The sequence below is a fragment of the Lissotriton helveticus genome, chromosome 9, assembly GCF_964261635.1.
Source record: "Lissotriton helveticus chromosome 9, aLisHel1.1, whole genome shotgun sequence".
NCBI classification, from domain to species: domain Eukaryota; kingdom Metazoa; phylum Chordata; class Amphibia; order Caudata; family Salamandridae; genus Lissotriton; species Lissotriton helveticus.
Window position 1 is genome coordinate 756,276,031 of NC_136070.1, and position 21,038 is coordinate 756,297,068.

Below are 21,038 nucleotides of genomic sequence, written 5' to 3' on the forward strand. Positions count from 1 at the left end.
TGTCGGAGAACTTTGAGGAATCTAGTCACAACAGGTGACTTGAACAAAGATTGTTAGCCTGGCAACTGCAAAAACTTGTGTGAAGCCCCCATCTGATTATGACCTTTGCTGCACCAGCAGTAGCTTGGAAGAGTATGGCTCAAGGCTCATACAAGACCTTCGGCAGTACTTGCCATACCAAATCCCACACAGTGTGGGGGTGTCAGCCCAAAAGGCTAGTGTTCACGGACTGCAGTGCTAGGCTGGCAAAGGAGAGAATCCTCTTACCAAAGCACTGCTATCAAGATGTATGTCTTGACTGCCACTATGGGCAACTTAAGGTCAGAAACCTCAGCTACCCTCTACACCACCACTCCAAATGAGGCACCCTCTTCCGCAGCCACAGTAGGGGGAGAGATCAAGCCAGAGTTTGGTGAGATGTCCAAGCCACTCCAACCACCAGTTCCTTGTACAAGTTTTCCTCTGGTTTATCAAGGGGAAGGCGCTAACCATAAGGGTCTTTGTGCCCCTCTCAATTGTTATCCTCTCCAGGTCGGTGAAAGTAAAAAGGTATTGGCTCCGGTTCAGAAGAAATAGTACTGGTCGGCGCTGGAGTCAGCGTCAGATGACGCCGATACGACTCTGTGCCGGAGTCAGGTATGATATGACAATGGGGCCTGCACCACTATGAGGGTGCCAGCGGTGTCAGGAGAAATGGCACTGGAGCGGGCATCGATGAAGGTCGCGGTCTCGCAGGCGGTGCTGCTCCGGATCCAAGGGGCCTGGCGCTGGGGTCAGGCTGCCCAAATATGCGGTGCATGGCCCCATAAAATTCCTTGAGCGGGCAGTGGTCACTCCGGTTCCAGGAAAATCTCAAAGGCACATAGCAGACCCTGGCACAGGCTTCACCACGAAGTGGGGCCTACAGTGCAGACTCTCCCTCATCTGGACTGAAGACTTGAACTGGCGCGGAGAAGTAGACTTCTTTGACTTCATCTGCTTGTGAGATTTACATGAGGACTTGGATTGTGACGATGATCATCGGAAGTGGCTCCGCAAGCGATCCCCGGACATTCTTTGCTACCAGGATCACACACAGGGTCGTCCGGCCTCTGGTAGAAAGGAGCTTCAGGGACTGTTCACTCAGTGCCTTCCGATTCACTGTGCAGCAGACCTAGCAGGTCTTGGAGTCGTGGAACTTCTCCAAGCACCATAAGCAAAACAAATGAGGGTCTGTCACAGATATCTGCCTGTAACAGGTTCCACATGGTTTGAAGCCTGTTGTTCTTTTCAGGAGACAACCCTAATACATTAGAAAATTAAAATCTCATAAAAGCTTTGACAAAGAATCATGGAAAAAGTCAGGCAAAAAATGACTGTGGGTGGCGATCTTTGGATCTGCTCAGACTGGCGTGGAACTGATGTCAGAGCGCTGGGGTGGTGCTTATATAGGAATGATGCTTGTCACTTCCACACAGACGATGCTGAAGCAGAGCTCAATGACGCCATCTACCAACACGTAGGGGTACTGCTTGACATTTTTCTGTATCCTGTCTGACGCTTGGGGAATATTCCAAGGTAAGGGATCTATGGCTGGAAGTCTCTTTCATCTATCAAGAGGGACAAACAACAGCATTTAAAAAACAGCAGGAAATCTTAGCCGCAAAACAATTTGCAACACAATAATTGGTTTCACTTTTAACTCTAGAGTGAACCAAGACCACCTTACACCCACATGTGTCATAACTGTTTGGCCATATTTAGCCTGTTCTTTTCAATAATTAAGTATCCCTTACTTTATTTTAACTCTACCCAACTCCCTACTCCCTTAATTTACAAACTCACCTTCACGACTTTCCTTAGTTTTGCTCCTGCAAGGGCTGCAGCAAGACCTCCAGCACTCACACTCTCCCCAGATCCATGCACAACCGGAAGAGGGGGAGCAGGAGGAGGAAGTCCACTGGCTGCTGGTGGTGGCCCCCCCGGGGGAGGCGGAGGGCCTGCAGGGGGGGCAGGAGGACCCCCAGAAAGAGGTGGTGGACCAGGTGGTGGTGGAGGCCCGGGTGCAGGAGGAGGGCCTGGTGGCAGTGGAGAGCCACCAGATGCTGGAACTACTGAAGTACCTAAAAAATAGATTGAGGAGGATTACAGTGGGAAGCAAAGCCAAAAGCAAAACAAGAACAGCAGCATCATGTTCTCAGAATCTGCCAAATAAAAGGAATAACAAAGGAGAATGAAGAAACAACACCCTTTAACTTTTCAGGCAACATGCTATAGGGGAAAAGGACATCTTGCCAACAACAGAGTTTACCTGTTAGAATATGTAGGATCAGGGAAATATATCCCATGATGAGACTACATTGTGACATTTTTATATCCTTGTCCATCAACTGGACATCATGCCAAACAACCACTGCTATTCAGGAAACAAAAAAAACGGTCTTAATGGTTGAGAGTGGCAGTAGCCGGAGGAAGACAACTTCAAGAGCAACTACAACAATGCAATCAAAAGAATAAGTACCTTGATTACAACAGTAAGCACTTCAAGGTAAATAGCAATACCCACAAATGCAAGAAGATAGCTATGGTATGAAGTTCTCACATCCATAGGCGGTCCAAGTGAGAGAACATCGTATCCAGTTATTCCAAAAACTGCCCCTGTATTGGTGTTCTCCTGGTACAGTGACCCTGCCACCAAGGGTTAACTGTCCATTCTGGAGCAGAGTTCCAGCATAGTAAACTTTTAAAGAAAAGTATTGAAGCACACAACTGAGTCCTGAAAATTCTGATACACAAAAAGTCCAACGACATAGCAGTAGAAGTGAACCTAGATTTGTTTTTCTTCACGTTTTTCTCCAAATCTTGGTATTATATTACAACCCATTAAAAGAAAGGCAGACGGCCTACAAGACCTTTTCAAGGCTGCAAATGGTATATATAACAAGCATTTGCAATGCAATAGGTCTCGCATTTATGGGAGTTTAAGCTATTGACATTGTAAAGGACAATGCCTTTTATTTATGTTTTAAAACACAAAAATAATAGGCATTGTCATTTACAATTCCAATAGCTAAATATCACGTAAATGCGAGACCTATTGCATTGAAAATGCTTGTTAAACTTGGTAACATTCTCTGGGGAGTAGTTGCATCTCATTAAGAACAGTTTAACACCCAAATATAGCAATAAGCAACAGAAAAGTGACCAGTTCAGATTAGGAAAGGGCTTTCCACTGAGCTTCAACATGTCATCGCACTTCTAGTAACTTTTGAGCCATTTAGCGTTTGAGCTAGAAACAAATTCTTTTTTTTTGTTAAAATCTGCAGATTATGTGGCAGATGATGGATTATGTGTGTCAATTGCGGCAAATCTAAAAATTTGCGAAAATCGACACTGCTTCACAATCACATAATTACAGTGGCTCTGGCTTTAATTAATATTACATATTTGATTTTGCAGAGTAGGTTCCCATACACTTTGTATTGCTGGACTCCAGGCATTCAGAGGATCATTTCCTTGGTTTGTTGACAGGGATTTATGTTTGTCCATTTGTGAAGTGCAGTAAAGCATTGAGCCTATCTGTTAAACATATGAAATTATCCCATTTACAATATATCTTAGAGATGTAATGAGATATTGATGTTGGGATTGCAACAATACTAAGCTTTGAATGTACCAATAAAACATTTAGTTTGGGTGCTCCCAAAGACCAAAAAGTTATGTATTTGATCAACTTAAATCAGATACTTTGAAAAAACTCAGACACAAAGATAACTGTCTGCAAAAAATCCCATATTCAAAAAAGCAATAGTAGCAGTGCATTATGCAAAATAACTATAGACGTGGCAATTATACGAAGTTCATTTTCTGCATAAACATGGATGTTTCACACTTGCTGCATAACCTACTATCTGCTGAATAATTCAGCAATTGAAATTACGTCCATATATATTTCTAAATAAAATGGAAATAACATACCAAAAATACATAGCTGGAGACTAATTGGGGTTTAAAATACAACAACACAAAGAAATTAGTCTTCACAGATGGGTTTGGTGATATTTAGGCATGATTAAATATCTATTTAACTATGTGTAAAGCATACAATGTGTGCAACAACTGTTTCAATACTACTTCAGTTACAACACTCCATATTCCAGATGCTCTTGATGCAATGAACATGCCTTATGTCAAGCACTCTGAGTGCCCTGTGTGAGGAAATTGCTCTATGTCTAGTGCACAAAATAAATAAAAAATAAAAGTGATTTCAAGGTTTGGCAATCCAGTTCCAAGTGTCAAAAACCGGAGTCGACAAATCAGACAAAAAACAGGACTAGTTGAACATATTACACTATGCATTTATTATCGAGCTAATCCAAAACTGGGTGTTAAATGCCTACCTAATACTTAACTCAACTAGTAATCATCAACACCTACCGACAGCCACAGTTTCACTTATGGCTATGCAACATGAACCCTCTAAAGCCATGTCAAAAGCTAGACAGTGCTGACGGTTGTGACATGCCCAAAGGAAACTATGCGCAATCATCAGATTCCCCTCCCCCCAGACTATTCTCACAAGTAGACCTGCCGATCAATCTGTCCATTGGAGCTACAGCGGATCCTGAGGAAGTAAAAACTCCTGATGAAGGACCAAACAAAGTCCGAAATGCATTGGGGCCTAAAAGGGTCAGATGTGATTTGAAAGGTATATCACTTTTGTGTGCTTTAAATTTGAATAAATGAATGACTACCAAGATAGGGATTTATTTCCAAGTTGCATACCAATTCATTGATGTGAAGCATATTTCAAACTATTTTACAAAAAGTGGAGAATAACTTTAGGAGTATAGAATTGACTTAAGGAAAAGATCCATCGGAAATAATTGTAGTGCAGGGAAAGGAACACTGCTGATGTATCAATACGAAACACGCCCATGATCAGTAGGTGATGCCCTGCTCGCACACAAAATAGAGTCAATCAGACGACTTCTTTAAGTAAAGAGTGCACTCATATTCAAAAATATTCGTCGACAAATTTCACATGCCCTTCCTTTCAGAAGGGGACTTCACAACATCAGTGCAACCCATGATAATTCCACCTGGGTGGCAACCCTCTGCAGCCCACCCAGCATCAATTTGGCACCCCTCTAATGCACGCTACATGCTGCGGCACGCCTCAGAAAGGGGTTGAAGAATTTGAATTTCAACCACATCACGCCAACATTGAAGGAGGTACACTGGCTTCCATCAAGGCCCACATCATCTCCAAGATCAGTTGAACCATCTATATGACCGACAGGAACAACAACCCATATCACATGGCCTGGGGCAGTCGGCACCATACCAACATACGATATCGCAACACTTGAGTCTAAAATACAGAAAGCAAAAAACAGAACAGGCTTTCTTCGTTAACATCCCCAGAACGATAACCAGCATCCTCACCGACCTCAGATCTGCTCCAATTGCCTGGAGAGGCACAGACATCCATCCTTGCGTTGTTTCTGTAGCTGTGAAACCAGAAAATGCATTTGTCTGAAATATCCTTCCTGCAATTTCCACAGTCACCTATATAAAGACAAGTCAAAACGAAACCTAAGAGCCGCGCGCGTGAGCTTCTACCGTAGACAGCTCACGTCGCGCGGCTCTTAGGTTTTGGTTTCCAAGGCGTATGGCAGAGTCTGATTCAGACGCGCGTGACCAAATCCCAAGGCGCGCGTCAGAATCCGACTCTGCCATGCTTCTTAAAGGTGCGCGCGGCCACCTCTTGTCTCCACTCGTTAGGTCTTAGCTAGAAGCTGAAACGATCACTATAGTTCTCTTGCGAGAACGTGCTTCGCGCGCTTCTAGCCGAGACCTAAAAAGGCTCACATTACTGTGAGTTTGGATCACAACTAGAAAGAACTAAGATATCTTCTATAGAGGAGTAATAAAGTCGAAAGGCCAAAGAAATATGGCTCACTCATGAGACACGACCAAGAAAAAACATGTATGTGAAATAGAAGTCCTCTCAAAGGCCTATCCAAAAGAAGAAGCATGCACCAAGATACTCACACTGTGTCCACGATGTGAGGATTGTATCAAGGTGTCATTGTAAACCAACTTCCCATGGTGCCTCTGATATTGCTGCAAGAGACTTGTGAAATAAACCCAAAAGACATAGTGCCACGTGTGACTGTCAAAGCCGAGAGCCTGGGTGTAATACCAAACCATTGTGTTATAGGTGAAGTGTTTGAATACTTGTAAATCAATGTAAAACTGTAAACCTGTGAGGAGCTCAGTTCCAAAGTGAGGAGCAAAAGTGGGCAGAAGAATAACCAATAGTCCGTCAAGGAAGGGTACAAGTGTGCTAAATCACCAATCTGACAGTCATAGTAGTGAACGGTCTCATGTTCAACCAGAAATAACCAGCACGGGTATTCACACTGTGCCAATAATGGAACACTTAAACATGTACTCACCTGTGCAATTAAAATATATTAGTCCTACTGAGCACCAGGCCGGCGTATACACATAGAATAAACTCAGCACCCCAATATCTGGTTGACATGCGGAAGTTCCAGTGTCTGTCACTAGGAACCCCCAAACATGTTAAGCCTGGAATAAAGTGATGCGAGACCCAGTTAAGTATGGTATACATAAAGAGTGCAAACACAAGGAGATAATGGATGACGTGCTGAAACATTTCAGACACTCACCCACCAGTCACAGATCTGGGTTGAATCCATCATTGTTCTTTAGCTCACTTTACACCCCAGTTCAGACCTAGTTATATGCAAATCTGCATATACAAGTCTTGACCCTTTGCCTCATCGGAACAGTTCAGCCCGAATTTCCAAGCCAGGTCTTCACTGGACCAGAAACAAGCATCCTGGGACCGGTTTCAGGCTAACAGACCTCATCATCTAGGCTAGCTAGAATCCAGTGGCAAAGTGAGCAAGGGACACATGTTTGAGCATACCTTGCCAACTAAGGGCGAACAAAGCAAACACGAGGAGATAATGGACTGAGCGCTGAAACTTTTCAGACACTCACTCCCTGTCACAGATCTGGGTTGAATTCATCAACGTTCTTTAGCTCACTTCATGTCATTGCGTGTTATGGTGCTAGCAGCAAAATACAGAAACCAGCTTACCTCGAGCATGGAATTTATCTCCAAACACAGTAAGGAGTGCACACTGAGTTCCGCAAAAGTAACATTGTGGCAATGAAGGACGTGATACGCCTATAAATAAAGTTGTGCTTAAAATACATCAGCCTGTTTATCTTTGAAAACTAATGTCATTAGGTGTCATTGTGCCAGCAGCAAAACACAGAAGCAGTCTTACCTTAAGCACAGATTTTGCCTCCAAACACAGTGAAGATTGCACGCCGAGTCCGGCGTTTGATTAAATAGCCCCTTGCGTGTCAGCAGGCGTCGGCATAGAAACGGTACTACCTTGTAGCCAGCCTCAGATTGGTAACGCGGGCAATGCCCCAGGGGCCGGTGTCGGAGTTCCTGTTGTGGGCCGCTTTTTTTAGCAGTCTGGGCCAAATTTGGGCAGTGTCTCTATTTTCAGAATACAGCCAGCGGCCCAGTGGGTAGCTGAGTGGCCTTTCTTCAGGCAGATGAGTGCTCATTACCCCCTGCCACCAACAACAGGCAGCGGTATCACTTCCTTTGTCTCGCTGGCCGGCCCCTTAATGTGCGCACATGCTGAGCGGGTCAGGGAGCCTCAGTAGAAGTGGCTTCACTTGTTTTCAGGTGTGTTTCACTAGTGTAAACTAATGCGTGCATTTTTTTTAAGCCCCCTCCTTCTTCTTTTTAATGTAATTACGCTGAAGCAGTGATTTGAGGAAAGACAATATGCAAATGGGGGCCGATTTTTTTTGTGTGTGCCCGGGCCGATTTTCAATCCCAATCCGACCCTGCTTGTAGCCCATAGCGCAATAACATGTCAGTCACGTTAAACAACAGGTGGCGATGTGGTACCATTTACTAAGAGAGAGGAGTCTATTGAGTCCTGTGAATATTTATCCCAACATGGTCTCTGTAGTGTCTTGTGTATTACAGAGCATGGGCCCCTTATGTTCCCCAACGGATGGGGCGTGACTAAGCCAGCCGCAATGGCAGACACGTTTGCCTGAGGCTCCGTTTGTCGGGTTGACAATCGGCATCCATTCACCCCGGTGAGGCTCCGCAAAAAATGACAGGGAGGCCACAGAACCATTATCAGCACACCCACCACCACATCAGCACTGTCGGAGCGAGACACAAACGCCATACCACGACAGTAAGTGTCGACAGAAAGTAACACAGCCGTTCAAAACATGGTGGCCCTGGCAACTATGCTCCCGCACCCACAGCACAGTTGTAACCCGGGCCCCCCCCCACCATCAGGTCAAAGGGCCGTCTAAGCTAAGGAGAACCCGCGGCGGAACAGCGCAGATGAAACTGGGCCCGGAGCAAGGCTCCATACAGCCCCAATTAGAGGAACACCAGGAACGTGCAGCCCGGGCCTAGAGTAACGGCGGAGTCCCGGCAACAACATCTCAACAACAGAGGCAAAAAAGACCCCATCCACAGCAGAGCAGAGCCGCGTGTTTGGGAGGACGGAGTGGGTTCCCTGCCGCCGACACCACCTTTCCAATGGGAACCCGTCCTGGAGGAGAGGCCACCACCGGGAGGACACAGCCTGGGGACGAGAAGCAACAGGTTCCCCGCCTGGAGAACCTGATTGTGGACCACCGTCACTGAAGAGGCACCAAGACCAACAGTGAAAGGTGAGCCGAACACCCAACCCCAGGGCAGGGCAATGGGCCAAGACACACCAGGGAACGAAACCACAGGACTCCCCCCCCCCCCCCCCCCCCCCCAGAGGAGAAGGGGTTGGAGCCTAAGTCTGGCATGTGGCATATGTCATGACATATGCCACAGCGGGCCACATTTTGTGTATATGTTGCTTGAGGTATAATGGTGTTATAAACCCCCCAGAAGTGCTAGTTGATTATTTTATAAAACAAATATAAAAATAAACAAAAAATGTGGTTTTCCCCAGCTGGGGTTTGAACCCTGGTTAAAAAACATTCACAGTCCCTGTGAACTGCCAGTGAGCCATCTGTTTTGCTGGAACTTCCCACTGCCAAAGGCCTATTTGTCATGGAAAAAGGATGGTGGTCCCTCCTCTATTTCCATGGTGTTTGGACTTTAAATGCTACAAATCTTCTCTCGATTTACATGCTTTAAATTCAAATAGCCATTCCTTTTGTATAGTCTGCCACTAGCCCCATGCATTTATTATTGTTACACAATCATCCCCAAATTCTCATTCCACTAAATAAGTGATTTATTTTATAGCAAACGTGTCCACCTTTCCACATGCCACACAGCATGCCATCAATGCCTGACATGCACTATGACTAAGGAGGCCATAGTTCTCCCAGACACTGCTAGGGGGTGATTTACAAAGGCACAGCTTTTATTTGTGGAATTTAGAAAACAAAAAGCGATTTTCCCCAGCTGGGGTTTGAACCCTGGTCAAAAAACACACACAGCCCCTGTGAACTGCCAGTGAGCCATGTATTTAGCTGGAATTGCTCCTGGCCAAAGGCCTATTTGACATGGGAAAATGATGTTGGTCCCTCCTCTATTTCCATTGTGTTTGGACTTTAAATACCAGAAATCTTCTCTCGATTTACATTCTATATATATAAATAGCCCTTCCTTTCTTACAGTCTGCCACTAGCCCCATGCATTTATTATTGTTACACAATCATCCCCAAATGCTCATTCCACTAAATAAGTGATTTCTTTTATAGCAAACCTGTCCCCCCCCCCCTTTCACATGCCACACAGCATGCCATCAATGCCTGACATGCACTATGACTAAGGAGGCCATAGTTCTCCCAGACACTGCTAAGGGGTGATTGACAAAGGCACAGCTTTCATTTGTGGAATTTAGAAAACAAATTTTAAAAAAACAAGCATTTACAATGCAATGGTCTCGGCATTGTTAAAGTTAGAGCTATTGGCATTGCTATTGACATTATTTTTATTTATGCTTTTGTTTTAAAACATAAATACATCGCATTGTCATTTACAATGCCAATAGCTTAATTGCTCGCAAATGCGAGACCTATTGCATTTGCACACGCACAGAGCCACCCACGCACAGAGCCACCCACACACGCACAGAGCCACCTACACACGCACAGAGCCACCCACACACGCACAGAGCCACCCACACACGCACAGAGCCACCCACACACGCACAGGCCACCCACACATGCACAGGGCCACTCATACACGCACAGAGCCACCCACCCACGCACAGAGCCACCCACACACGCACAGAGCCACCCACACACGCACAGAGCCACCCACCCACACACACACACACCCACCCCCACCCCACCACACACAGCCACCCCCACGCCCCCATACACACACACACACACAACAAAAACGCTGTCTAGGCCAGGCGAACAGAGACAACATGAATCTCAAGTATTTGGCATTGATGAGATTTTAGTCACACAGCTGCAATCTGACGCGTTTCGGACAGACTGTCCTTGCTCACAGATAGCCAGATACGGCCCGCCATGTTTTTAAATTTGCTGGGTACACACCACATGTTTAACTAACAGACAAAATACTATGCATCTATCCATTGTACTGGTCAGTCTGTTTTCCAAACCACGATTGGACACATCATTGTTTTAACCCCTTGGCTGCGGGGTCGATTCCCCCGCTTGCTGGAGGGAGGGGCGCGCACAGTGCCCCAGTGCTCATGATGAGCTCAGCTCGTCATGAGCCACATTTCTCGTGTGCTCAGGACGAGCTAAGCTCATCATGACCATGCCCGTTCCTTAGCACGTCCAGCACATCAGGGGAATTAGCCCCGCACCTGAGCGTTCTAACGGTCATGACGAGCTGAGCTCGTCATGAGCGTCGGAGGGGTTAAAATGTGATCTCAAACAAATGTTCATAAATCAAAGAATAAACCATAATAATGATAGTTAAATGCGTAAATGCAATTTTTCAATTTAGTGACAATATTGCACATAAAACCTAAAGTGTCATGCAAAAACGCATGCCTTGATCAAATTAATGCCTTAATGCTTATAATAAATAAGTGCAAATCTCGCAAAATATTTGTAAACATGTACACCCTGGTACTTATTGTGTGCAAATTACGCCTTTTGATGTAAACATGGATCAAAGTGCAAGCGTAGCCAATTCCTACCTTAATGTTGGTAATAAATAAGTTCAAATCGCGCAAAATATTTATAAAGTTGGACATTCTAACACTCACATTGTGCAAATTATGCATTTCGTTGTAAACCTAGATCCAAGTATAAATAAAACTAATTCCTGCCTTCATGCTGGTAGGAAACAGGTGCAAATCATGCAAAATATTTATAAACATGTACATCTTGGTAATCACTGTGTGCAAATTACGTTTTTCTTTGGAAACCTAGATGCATGTGCAAATGTAGCAAATCCAAATGCGGGACCAACCGTCAAATTCATTCACTGCATAAATGCTAAATAATGAATCAGTGCAAATATCGCAAAATAGTTTTGTAAACTTAAGACTCCTTTGTAAACATTGCAATATAATTATGGCTTATATTCCTATGTTTTCACATTGAAATGGCTGTTTACCATATTTCAACATATGAGAATGGCTTGACCTGAATCAAATATTACACTTGATAAATATTGATGCATAAAGTGCTAGTGCTACATGAACCCCACGTGAAATAGAAAAAAGAATAAAAATGTGTGTTTTAAAAACTGTTGTGCTGCAAGGAGGCCAACTGCATTAAATTCAAAACCAAATAACGTCCCTTAAAAACCAAGTCCAGATTGTGAATACAATGTATTGCTGCTTGTATACGTAAAAGAAGTGATACAGGTCTTCTGTGGTGTTTAAACCGTTGGGAATTTGCTATCCAATTCTAATATCATTTTGGATTCCATCCTTCTTAAAATCCTGTCCCTGTCGCCTCCTCTTCGGGGTTTGGGAATCGCCGTTATTACAAAGTATTTCAAACATTGCAAATCATTGCTGTGTACTTGTTTGAAATGCCTGGCTACAGGATACGAGCTGTCATTACTAACAATAGCTCGAAGATGTTGGAGGATTCTGACATGCATCTGCAGCTTGGTGCTGCCCACATATCGCAAGCCACAGGTGCATGTCAGAACTTAGACTGCATACTCGGTCCTGCAGTTGAAATTCCCTTTGATGGTAATCATTTCTGGACTAAAGGGGGTAGCATATTGTGTGGTATTGATTCCAAACCTGCAAGCCTTGCAGCTGGAACAATTGACAAACCCCGGCCGGGGTTGCAACCACAATCTGTCTTTCGCTAATTCTGTGATATCAACAAGGTGGTCCCAAGTACTATCAATATATAAAGACTTAAATAAATTCAGAATCAAAATATCACAGCATTGTTTTTAATCACAACGTGTACAATAGAACAGAATTCATAAAATACATCAATGAAACTAAATCACATATATAAATGCCCCTACGGGAAAAGGAAGGGAAGGTAGTGGAAGGAGAGGTGAGGAAACTATACAATTGATGAAACCTTGGTCACTACGACCACAATAAAAACACTGATGTTGAGTAATAACAAACTAAAAAATAGCATATCCTATAACAAATATTTCAAAAACCTCATGCCTCATAAGCGTAGAATCATAAATGATCTATCCACTTGGAGGCTGGGAAGGTACAAAGGATGTCGACGTTTCGACCCAAGTTAGTGCAGGTATGCATTGACGTATTTTATGAATTCTGTTCTATTGTACACGTTGTGATTAAAAACAATGTTGTGATATTTTGATTCTGAATTTATTTAAGTCTTTATATATTGATAGTACTTGGAACCACCTTGTTGATATCACTCATTTACCCAGGTCCCAGTGACTTATTGGGTCAACCCGTGTTTCTTAGCATTTCGCTAATTCTGGGCAGTTCTTGGCAATTTTGGTTTTCATAGAGGGCCCGTTCCTTTATGTGATGGTAGGACAGGCTGGGAGCCTCAGAGCTAAAACCCCGTCAGTTAAAAGTATTGGCCAGCTGCGTGTAATAACGGCTCTAATTTTCCTTTCATGTTTATTGAAGGTTGTCACGAATCTGGGAACAGAATTGATGTCACTCTCAACAGAGACAGTGTTATCCACCACCTTAGTGACCAACAAGGAGGCCCAGGGTGTAGCCTTCATTTTCTTAAATGCATTATTCAATATGGATTTTTCATAGCCTCTCTGTCTAAATCTCATGAGTGCTTGATTGGTGCATATTGCCAGATCTTCCTCAGTACTGCAAATCCGCTTGAGCCTTATGGGATATTGATTATTAAATGTCTGGGGTGGGCACTGCTGGCCTGCAGTGTGGAATTGCCAGCAGTGCTTTTCCTGTGCAAAGAGGTTGCTATTTCCCCCTCACGTATAAAAATGATTACATCTAAGAAATCTACATGCTCCTTACTGATGTGCAATGTGAATTTCAAGTTCTCGTGATTGGCATTCATTTCATTGATAAAATTAGTTGCACTTTGTTCATACCCTCACCATATAATAAAAACATCATCGATGTACCACATCCATTTTAAAACATGATCAGTAAATGCAGTACTATGAATGCGCTTAAGAACCTGCTCCTTCCACCAGCCCAGGTGCAAGCACGCGTAGCAGGAGGAGAAGCAGGCCCCCATCGCCACACCCCTTTTCTGCAAATAAATGTCATTGCCAAACAGGAAATGGGTATTATTTAAACCCCAGGATACTAGTTCTACAATCATTTTGTTGTGACTGTAACATTCCAAAGGTCTGGTCCCCAACAAATACTCCAGTGCTCCCAACCTAGTAAGATGTTCTATACTGGTATAAAGGGATTCGATATCCAAAGTAATGAATATCGAATCCGTTGACCATGGAATGTTCTTGATTTACTGTGGGATGTTTTCCGCCACACTCAGGATTGCAGATATTATTGGCCTCCCAGGCACCGGTGTCGTCTTTTTGTGCACCTTCGGTATAAGATATAGCCTGGGCAATACAGGATGTTCAACATGCAAAAAATAAAATTCCTCAGTCGAGATCATGCCTTCTCTTTTCCATTTAAAAATAACTTTTTTAGGCCTTCTCTGGCAACATTGTAACTTTTCAATGTAGATTTTTCATAGCACAACGGATCACCTAAATGTCTGTGTGCTTCTGCGATGTAATCCTTCTGTGGCCAGATTACAATGTTGCCACCTTTGTCAGACGTGGTGACAACAATTTGATGGTTGTTACGGAGTTTCTCAATTAATTCTGCATAATGGTTTTCCTGTTTGCTTTTATATCTTTTACGATGTTTAATTTGATGGTGCAATTTCTTGTGGTCTTCTACTATTACATCTTGGAAAATGTCAATAGTGTCCTTCGGCATATTTTGCACAAAGCTCGATTTGGGCTTGAAAGGACTCATGTACGCTCCCAATTGTGTAACAGCTGCTTCAGTTAATCTTTGTTGAGTCGATGCTTCCTCTTGTACGATTCGCTCATTAACTGTGTCAGTATGACCAAGTTGGTGCATGGTTAGTAACATGGCAGCATCAGATGCGAACAACTCAGTGTTGGATTGATTATCTGACCTGAGCTGCTGTTATTTAAGTCCTTCCTTGATACTAAAAAAACTTTTTTAGCTTGAGTTTATGGATGTAACAAAAAACATCAATACGTGTACGTGTATAGTTGAAGTCACTTATGGGACAGAAAGACAAACCGAGGCTAATAGTTGTTTTTCAGCTTTGGAAAGAGTAATGGAAGATAGGTTTATAATAGTGTATATATACATACGAACACACACACACATATATATACACACATGCAAACATATATGCATGTGTGTATATATTTAAAACACACACATATTTATAGCTTACCTTAGTAAACCATAAATTTACCCTTCCCACCCAAAAACCCATACCCATCCTAAGCCCTAAAAAATACCCTTGCCACCCAAAAAACGCATTCTCACCCTAAAAATATCCCTGCCCCCAAAAACACATACCACCCTTAACTTTAAAAATACCCTTGCCCCCCAAAAACCGACACCGACCCTAAACCCTAAAAATACCCATTGCCACCTGAAACTCATACTCACCCTAAACTCAAAAAATACCATTCCCACCTAAAAAGTCACACCCAACTTAAACCATGAAAAACACCTTTGCCACCAAAAACTCCACACCCATTCTAAACTCTAAAAATACCCTTCCCATTCAAAAACCCATACCAACCCTAAACCCTAAAGATTCCGATTGCCACTGAAAAACCTACACCCACCCTAAACCCTAACGATTCCCTTGACACCCAAAAACCCGCATCCACCTTAAACATATATTTTTTTTAAGTTTCAAAAACCTTTATTGTGCTTATGAAAAAGGTACAGTACATCAGTTATGTTATGTTATGTTAAATTTGACTTGTAGAGCGCACGTACGCCCGTAGGCTTCATGGCGCTATAGGAAGTTTTCAGAAACACAACACACCAACAGGAGGACAGCCTGGAACATCTAAGGATAGGCTTCCCTAAAGAGCCGGGTCTTAAAGGCTTGTCTAAATGCCAAAATATCCTTGTGTGACCTTAAAGAAGCTGGCAGGGAATTCCAAAGGGAGGCAGCAAGAAAGTGAAAAGAGCTGCCGCCCTGACGTTGTTTCCTAACAACAGGCACCGTAAGCAGGCTTTTGTGACTGGAACGAAGGTTGCGAGAGGGGACATATCTGGCAAGCAAGTTGATGATAAATTTGGGGCCCTTGCCTTGTAGTGCCCTGAAGATAATGCAGCCGGTTTTAAAAGCCGCCCTCTGGGCTATCGGCAGCCAATGCAGATCTGCCAGGCTTGGCCTGATGGACTGCCATTTAGGAAGCCGACAGATCAGCCTGGCCGCCTGATTTTGAACTAGCTGCAGCCTCTTGAGCTGCCCGGCTGGAAGACCCAAATATAAACTATTTGAGTAGTCCAGCCTAGACAGCACAAGGGCGATGGTCTCCTGTATCAGGGCAGAATGGGTTAGGAGATGGACAATCTTTCTAATCTTGCGCAGCTGAAAGAAGCATGCGGAGACTACTGTCCCTACCTGACTTTTCAAGGAGAGGTCTTCACTAAAGGGGACTCCAAGGCTCTTGACCGTGCGGGATTTGGAAGGGGGATTCCCCATCTCCGGAGGCCAAAATTGAGGTCCCCAGCTGAGTTCACTCTTCCCAGGCAAGATCAGTTCAGTCTTGCCTGGGTTGCGTTTTAGGTGGTTAAGGCCCATCCACCTCTGGATGTGAGCCATGACCTCCCTAAACTCAGTAACCGCGTCAGGCGAGCCTAGGGGGAAAATCAATTGCAGATCATCTGCGTAGTTAAAGATCCACACTTTGAATTTCCTCAAGGAGTACAAAAGGGGACGCAGGTATAAATTAAATAAAAGGGGGGACAGGGAAGAGCCCTGAGGGACACCGCAGTCGTTCTTAATTCTAGGGGCTGTGAAGGTGCCCAGTCTCACTGCTTGAGTCCGGTCAGACAAAAATGATTCCACCCAGCTCAGGGCAGCACCTCTGAGGCCTGCCTGCCCGACACGGCCGACCAAAATGGTGTGGTCGACCGTGTCGAATGCAGCAGACAGGTCAAGGAGTACCAGTGCCTGGTGGACGTTCCTGTCTGCATTACACCGAAGTGTGTTCTGGACTGCCAGGGTTACCGTCTCGGTCGAATGGCCTGGACGGAACCCAGCTTGATTGGGCTCCAGAAACCCAGTGGTTTCCACAAAGTTGGAAAGACAATTGGAGACGTGAGCCTCCAATATCTTGGATAAAAACGGCAACAGGGATATGGGACGGTAATTTGATGAGTCCCGGGGGTCCAGACCTGTTTTTTTTATCAGAGGGATTAACAGGGCGTGTTTGAAACCAGTAGGTACCCTGCCCTGGGCCAATGATTTGTTTAGTAGGGGTAGGATACCCTGAGGGATAGTCTGACCGATTTCAGAGAAGATGTGGGGGGGCAGATGTCGTTTGGGGATCCGGACTTAACCCTCGCCAAAAGTGAAGAAAAAGTTTTACCATCGATGGCCGGGAAGGCATCTAGTACAGAGGGATTATAAAAGGCGTCATCCAAAGGAAGTGACGATGGGGAGCTAGCAATGCTCAACTTAATAATGACAATTTTTCCTCTGAAAAAGTTATTCAGGGAGTCACATAGCTTCTGCGTGGGAGCTATTAAGGGGGCTGTCCTGTCGTTGTCGCAGAGTTCATTGACTATATTAAAAATGTCTTTGGACTTATTAGATGAAGATAACATTTTTGTGGAAAAGTAGTTGAGTTTGTGTTGGCTTAAAATTTTTTTATATTTTTTCCTAGTGGTGCAGAAAATTTCCCTATCCTGTGGGGAATAAGTGGCTCTCCACTGTCTTTCTTTCTGTCGTACCCCTAATTTAAGTGCTCTAAGTTCCTGGGTGAACCATTTGTGGGCATCATTACCTCTAATATTAGACAAGTATACAGAGGGGGCGAACAGATCTGCTGCGTGGAGGAGCCAGGAGGACAGTGCCCTCTCGTCAACCTCCAGGTCTTCGCCTGATAGGGGGAAGGGTGTTGTTCAACATGTCCATGAACCCAGAGCGGTCCATGGATTTCCATTTATGGAACTCTTTTCCCATGGAAGGTTTGGCCTTAGGCTGCCCTTGAATTGCTAGCGGGAACTGGATGAAATAATGGTCTGACCAAATACAAGGACTTATAATGGGAGAGAAAGGTGGTAGATTATGTGTCCAAATTTGGTCCAAGCTGTGGCCCTTCTGGTGAGTGGGTAAGTGGATGTGTTGGACCAAGTTTAGATCTGTAAGCAGATCCCTCAGTTCTCCAGCTTGAATGTCTGTGTCTGTTCTGTCGAACCAATAATTTAAATCCCCCACTAGGACAGTTTTAGAGTACTTTATTACGTGAGAGGCCAGTTGTTCTGCCAAGAGTACTGGATAATTAGCCATGTATTGGGGAGGGCGGTATAGCAGAATTAGAGTAAGAGCCCCACTCACTGAGTCTAATGTGATTACCAAGTTTTCGGTGTTAGGGAGAGTGAGAGAAGGTAATTCCCGAAAATGAAAGGATTTCAAAATGATTGCTGCTACCCCACCTCCAGCCTTCCCTTGTGCACGGTTGGCAGACAGAATATAGTAGTCTGAGGGAAGTGATGCAAGAATGTCCGGCAGGGAATGAAGATTGGTCCACGTTTCGGTCAACAGCAGAAGATCACCCGAGCAACCCGGCCCAAGATGGCGGCCCCGGCCGCTGCGAGCCCGCTGAAGCGATCAGCGCTCAGCCGACCGCCGGTGCACTCAGGAGGAGTGATCAGGTAGGTGTCCTGAAGTCCGGGGGAGAGACTAGGATCACGAAATAGTTCCAGAATTTAAAAAGCGCTCCTCTGCGCTTGATGCGGCGAAGTGCTGATAAAATGATCCTGCAATGTCACTTTCCGTATTGTGAATGCTGCTGCTACTTCCTTAGCTGCAGGCGGAGACCCCCTGCCACAGGGTCGTCAGCCTGCGAATGCCAAGGGTAGGTTCCAATCGGCACTCCTAAGTAGGGGCGGGCCTCGGGGGGTGTGGCGGTGATGTCACTGGCCTCGCCTCCCACCTCACCCGAGCAACCCGGCCCAAGATGGCGGCCCCGGCCGCTGCGAGCCCGCTGAAGCGTTCAGCGCTCAGCCGACCGCCGGTGCACTCAGGAGGAGTGATCAGGTAGGTGTCCTGAAGTCCGGGGGAGAGACTAGGATCACGAAATAGTTCCAGAATTTAAAAAGCGCTCCTCTGCGCTTGATGCGGCGAAGTGCTGATAAAATGATCCTGCAATGTCACTTTCCGTATTGTGAATGCTGCTGCTACTTCCTTAGCTACAGGCGGAGACCCCCTGCCACAGAGTCGTCAGCCTGCGAATGCCAAGGGTAGGTTCCAATAGGCACTCCTAAGTAGGGGCGGGCCTCGGGGGGTGTGCCGGTGATGTCACTGGCCTCGCCTCCCACCTCACCCGAGCAACCCGGCCCAAGATGGCGGCCCCGGCCGCTGCGAGCCCGCTGAAGCGATCAGCGCTCAGCCGACCGCCGGTGCACTCAGGAGGAGTGATCAGGTAGGTGTCCTGAAGTCCGGGGGAGAGACTAGGATCACGAAATAGTTCCAGAATTTAAAAAGCGCTCCTCTGCGCTTGATGCGGCGAAGTGCTGATAAAATGATCCTGCAATGTCACTTTCCGTTTTGTGAATGCTGCTGCTACTTCCTTAGCTACAGGCGGAGACCCCCTGCCACAGGGTCGTCAGCCTGCGAATGCCAAGGGTAGGTTCCAATCGGCACTCCTAAGTAGGGGCGGGCCTCGGGGGGTGTGGCGGTGATGTCACTGGCCTCGCCTCCCACCTCACCCGAGCAACCCGGCCCAAGATGGCGGCCCCGGCCGCTGCGAGCCCGCTGAAGCGATCAGCGCTCAGCCGACCGCCAGTGCACTCAGGAGGAGTGATCAGGTAGGTGTCCTGAAGTCCGGGGGAGAGACTAGGATCACGAAATAGTTCCAGAATTTAAAAAGCGCTCCTCTGCACTTGATGCGGCGAAGTGCTGATAAAATGATCCTGCAATGTCACTTTCCGTATTGTGAATGCTGCTGCTACTTCCTTAGCTACAGGCGGAGACCCCCTGTCACAGGGTCGTCAGCCTGCGAATGGCAAGGGTAGGTTCCAATCGGCACTCCTAAGTAGGGGCGGGCCTCGGGGGTGTGGCGGTGATGTCACTGGCCTCGCCTCCCACCTCACCCGAGCAACCCGGCCCAACCCGGCCCAAGATGGCGGCCCCGGCCGCTGCGAGCCCGCTGAAGCGATCAGCGCTCAGCCGACCGCCAATGCACTCAGGAGGAGTGATCAGGTAGGTGCCCTGAAGTCCGGGGGAGAGACTAGGATCACGAAATAGTTCCAGAATTTAAAAAGCGCTCCTCTGCGCTTGATGCGGCGAAGTGCTGATAAAATGATCCTGCAATGTCACTTTCTGTATTGTGAATGCTGCTGCTACTTCCTTAGCTACAGGCGGAGACCCCCTGCCACAGGGTCGTCAGCCTGCAAATCAGTGCAATAAGTACATCCAATACAGTGATAAATGTGTACAGCGTCAAAACTGCACCTTCCCTTACCTGCATAGCATCATTAGCGAATCAAACTAGTCAAAATCAGAATCCCTCCCCCCTCCCAAACATTTACTCAAACAGTATGCCAAGGCATCGTACAGCGACAATCATGAGGTCAGTTGGCGACATTGCAGCAGTGGCACGTTGTGTGGAGAGTATACTACACTGTTCCTATTAGGCCCATACCGTCATGGCGGTGTCCCGTCTCCTTCCAGCCAGGCCACCCTCTATGCCCAGGTCCCGCCATTCCTGTATATGGGTGATGTCCCAATCGTTGCCCAGTTATGTGGGTCTGCCCCAGTTTACATAGGTGTGCGTGAAGGTATGTCCCGGTGAATTAATTGTCAGTAGGGAGTGCCTCTGTTTGTGTGTTCCCAGTTTCTCCCGACCCCTCTGTCTCGTCCCCTTGTTGTAGTCGTAGCAGGTAGGTCGTAAATGATCCCCATATATATTTTGGCCGCGATTTCAGGGGGAGTGTCTCTGCATATGTGTGGAGCTGGTCTTGCCATGTGGTCATGGTCGTGATCCACGCCTTAAATTTGGGGGCTCGGCCCCTCCCCCATCTGCACGCCACTTGGCGCTTAGCCAAGAATAGGCCTACCGCCAGAATTTTTTTATGTATAGTCGTAATGTTGTGCGTGAGGCCTAATAGCGCCACCAGTGGGCACGGTGCCATCACCAGTCCCAGCATGTCAGAGAGGCCCGCAAACACTGCCTCCCAGTAGTGGGCAACTTGTGGGCAGGTCCATGCTAGGTGAAAGAAATCTACTCCTTCCCCCCCCGCACCGGTTACAGCAGTCGTTATCTCGGAGGCGAAACTTGTGCAGTTTAGCAGGAGTGTAATACAGGCGGTAGAGGAATTTGA

At 45.9% G+C, this 21,038-nt stretch overlaps 1 protein-coding gene across 2 annotated transcripts in view; it reads right to left on the reverse strand.

Annotated features, from left to right (window-relative positions):
• The window catches only part of VASP (vasodilator stimulated phosphoprotein), a 1,498,863-nt gene that overhangs the window by 897,394 nt on the left and 580,431 nt on the right, over nucleotides 1–21,038 (reverse strand). For both annotated transcript variants that reach the window (XM_078660889.1, XM_078660888.1), the window contains one exon: nucleotides 1,825–2,102. In XM_078660889.1, the coding sequence (XP_078517015.1) occupies nucleotides 1,825–2,102 (278 nt within the window). The remainder of the gene's footprint in view (nucleotides 1–1,824; nucleotides 2,103–21,038) is intronic.